This window comes from Myotis davidii, unplaced genomic scaffold, assembly GCF_000327345.1.
Source record: "Myotis davidii unplaced genomic scaffold, ASM32734v1 scaffold1558, whole genome shotgun sequence".
NCBI classification, from domain to species: Eukaryota; Metazoa; Chordata; class Mammalia; order Chiroptera; family Vespertilionidae; genus Myotis; species Myotis davidii.
The window spans coordinates 210,627-213,564 of NW_006288873.1; the positions used below are offsets into that span (position 1 = coordinate 210,627).

Below are 2,938 nucleotides of genomic sequence, written 5' to 3' on the forward strand. Positions count from 1 at the left end.
TTCCCACATCCCTGCCAACACGTTGACTTTTTTTATTATAGCCATCTCCATGGGTATGAAGAGGTTTTGATTCGATTTCCATAGACTAATGTTGAGCATCCTTTCATGTGCTTATTGGTCATTTGTATATCTCTTTGGAGACATTTCTATTAAAATCTTTTGCCTTTTAGCCTGGCCAGCTCAGTGGTTGAGTGTCGACCTATGAACTAGGAGGTCACGGTTCGATTCTCAGTTGGGGCATATGCCCAGGTTCTGGGCTCGATCCCCAGTGTGCGGCATGCAGGAGGCAGCTGATTGACAATTCTCTCATCACTAATGTTTTTCTCTCTCTCCCTCTCCTTTCCTCTCATCAATAATAAATATATTTAAAAAATCTTTTGCCCTTTAGAAAATTGGATTAGTTTTCTGATTATGGTTCAATGGTAAGAGTTTTTTATAGAGTCTGGATACTAAATCTTTATCAGATATAGGATTTGTAAAAATCCTTTCCCAATCTTTGGGTTATTTCTTCACTTTTTAAATAGTGTTCTTTGAAGCACAAAAGTTTTAAATTTTGATGAATTACAATTTATTTTTTCTTTGTACTTTTGGTATCATGTCTAAAAAAACTAATTCAAGGTCACAAAGATTTCCATCTTTGTTTTCCTCTAAGAGTTTTATAATTTTAACTAGAGGCCTGGTCAAGTGCACAAATTTTTGCACTCATGGGGGTCCCTCAGCCTGGCCTGCACCCTCTTGCAATCTGGGAGCCATCAGGGTATGTCCGATTGACCGGGAGCAAGTCTAAGTCAGCCGTCAGACATCCTTAGTGCTGCTGCGGAGGTGGGAGAGGCTCCCAACACTGCTGCTGCCCTTGCCAGCCCTGAGCCCAGCTTCTGGCTGAGTGGCACTCCCCCTGTGGGAGCACATTGACCACCAGGGGGCAGCTCCTGTGTTGAGCGTCTACTCCCTGGTGGTCAGTGCATGGCATAGCGACTGGTCATTCCACCGTTTGGTCGATTTGCATATTAGGTTTTATTATATAGAATATATATATAGTAGTATCTATACTAATAAAAAGGTAATATGCTAATTAGACTGGGAGACCTTCCAGACGTTCTTCTGGACTAAGCCATGGTGGCGGGGCCGAGGTAGAGGTGGATAGAGGCCAAGAGGGGTGGGAAGTTGTGGGTGATATATAATAGTACATATATATATGTCTTAATTTTTTTTACCCTCACCTAAGGATATGTTTTCTCTTTTTTTTTTTTTTGAGAGAGAGAGAGAGAGAGAGAGAGAGAGAGAGAGAGAGAAACATCAGTGTAAGAGAAAAACATCCATTGGTGATTCCTGCCCCAACAACCAGGGATCAAACCTGCAACTCAGGTATTTGCCTGGACCAGGAATCGAACCTGCAGCCTTTTGGTGTGTGGGATGACACTCCAACTGAGCCAGGGCAATATAAATCTTGATTTTTCTATTTTATATATAAACACATGTATATATTTATATGTATATAGTGTATATGTATGTATGTATATATGTACATATGTGTGTATATATAGAACAAAATATCAAGGTTTTTAATGAAAACAGAATCAACCCTGTACTTGCGTGACCCTGACTCCTTCACCACATCCTGATCCCAGCCTTTGTCCCCTTAAAACTTGATTTCAAAAACAGACAGTTCGCCTGGGCTGTAGTTTGCGGTGAGAATTTTTTTTAAATGTTGCATTTTAACATTCTGTATCTCGATTACTGACTTCGGACACACCCCTACGTCAGACACCCCCTTAAGCGTGTGTGCCTCATCCCCCTCACCCGAGTCTAGCTGAGGCTCAGAGCAGGTGCTCCCTCCAAGCCCCCCCCCCCCCTTCCCAGCCGAGGAGTCACCTGGGTGTGTGTCGGCGGGAATGTGCCACGACTGGTTGGGGCCGGGGCCAAAGCGATTCCGGGAGACGACAGTCAGGTTGTAGGCAGCACCCGAGAGGCTGAGGGTTCGTTTCAGGCGCAGGGTCTTGGCTGCCTGGGGCTTGCACGGGCAGGACAGCATGTGCAGGTGGAGGTCGTAGGTCACCTCGGCGCCGGAGTCAGGCCCACGGCAGCCTTCGGGGAGCTGGAGCCGGGACGGCTGTCAGGAGTGGGAGAGACGGCCTGTGGGGATCTGAACACGTTCATTGTCCTCATGGGCCAGCATCAGGGCAGAGCCCGTGGCCACAGCCTGTGACATGGGCCACAGCCTGTGACACAGGCCAAAGTGTTAACAATAAATAATAAACCTCGATGCCAGCAAGGCGTTCGCATCCCATGCACGGTGGTTCTGTCTGTTTGCTTTGGCTTTGTGGGGGAGTGACTTGGAAAAACCCACTGAGAGCCAGGAGAAGGACGTTTCCATTTTTGGACCCAGTGGCCTCAACCCTGGAAATTTTTCCCAAGAAAAGGGATTCAAATGAGAGGAAACCCGGGAAGCAAAGGAGTCCCATGTAGACGTATTGTGATGCCCCCTGGGGACCTGCTGAGTCAGTGACGGTGAAATGTGTCGGCTTTTGCCCCTGACTCCGGGTATTAGAACCAAATTTTTAATCCTTACCCGAGGGTACATTTACTGATTTTAGAGAGAGGGGAAGGGGGAGGGAAACATCAACGTGAGACAGAAGCATCAGTCGATTGCCTCCCATGTGCGCCCCAACCGGGGATTGAACCCAAAACCTAGGTATGTGGCCTGACCGGGAATCGAACCCACAACCTTTCGGTGTATGGGACGACACTCCAACAGAGCCACACCGGCTGGGGCAGGTAAGACATTTTCCCTCTGCGCCTTAGTTTCCTTCTCTGTAAAATGGGGTTAGACCAGGGGTGGGCAAACTTTTTGACTCGAGGGCCACAATGGGTTCTTAAACTGGACCGGAGGCCGGAACAAAAGCATGGATGGAGTGTTTGTGTGAAATAATATCAATTA

At 47.0% G+C, this 2,938-nt stretch overlaps 1 protein-coding gene across 1 annotated transcript in view; it reads right to left on the bottom strand.

The window, feature by feature from the left end:
* IL12RB1 (interleukin 12 receptor subunit beta 1) overlaps positions 1-2,938 on the bottom strand; it is a 36,021-nt gene that overhangs the window by 7,066 nt on the left and 26,017 nt on the right. Inside the window, 1 exon segment of the mRNA XM_015562212.1 lies at positions 1,873-2,222. Within this exon segment, the coding sequence (XP_015417698.1) occupies positions 1,873-2,222 (350 nt within the window).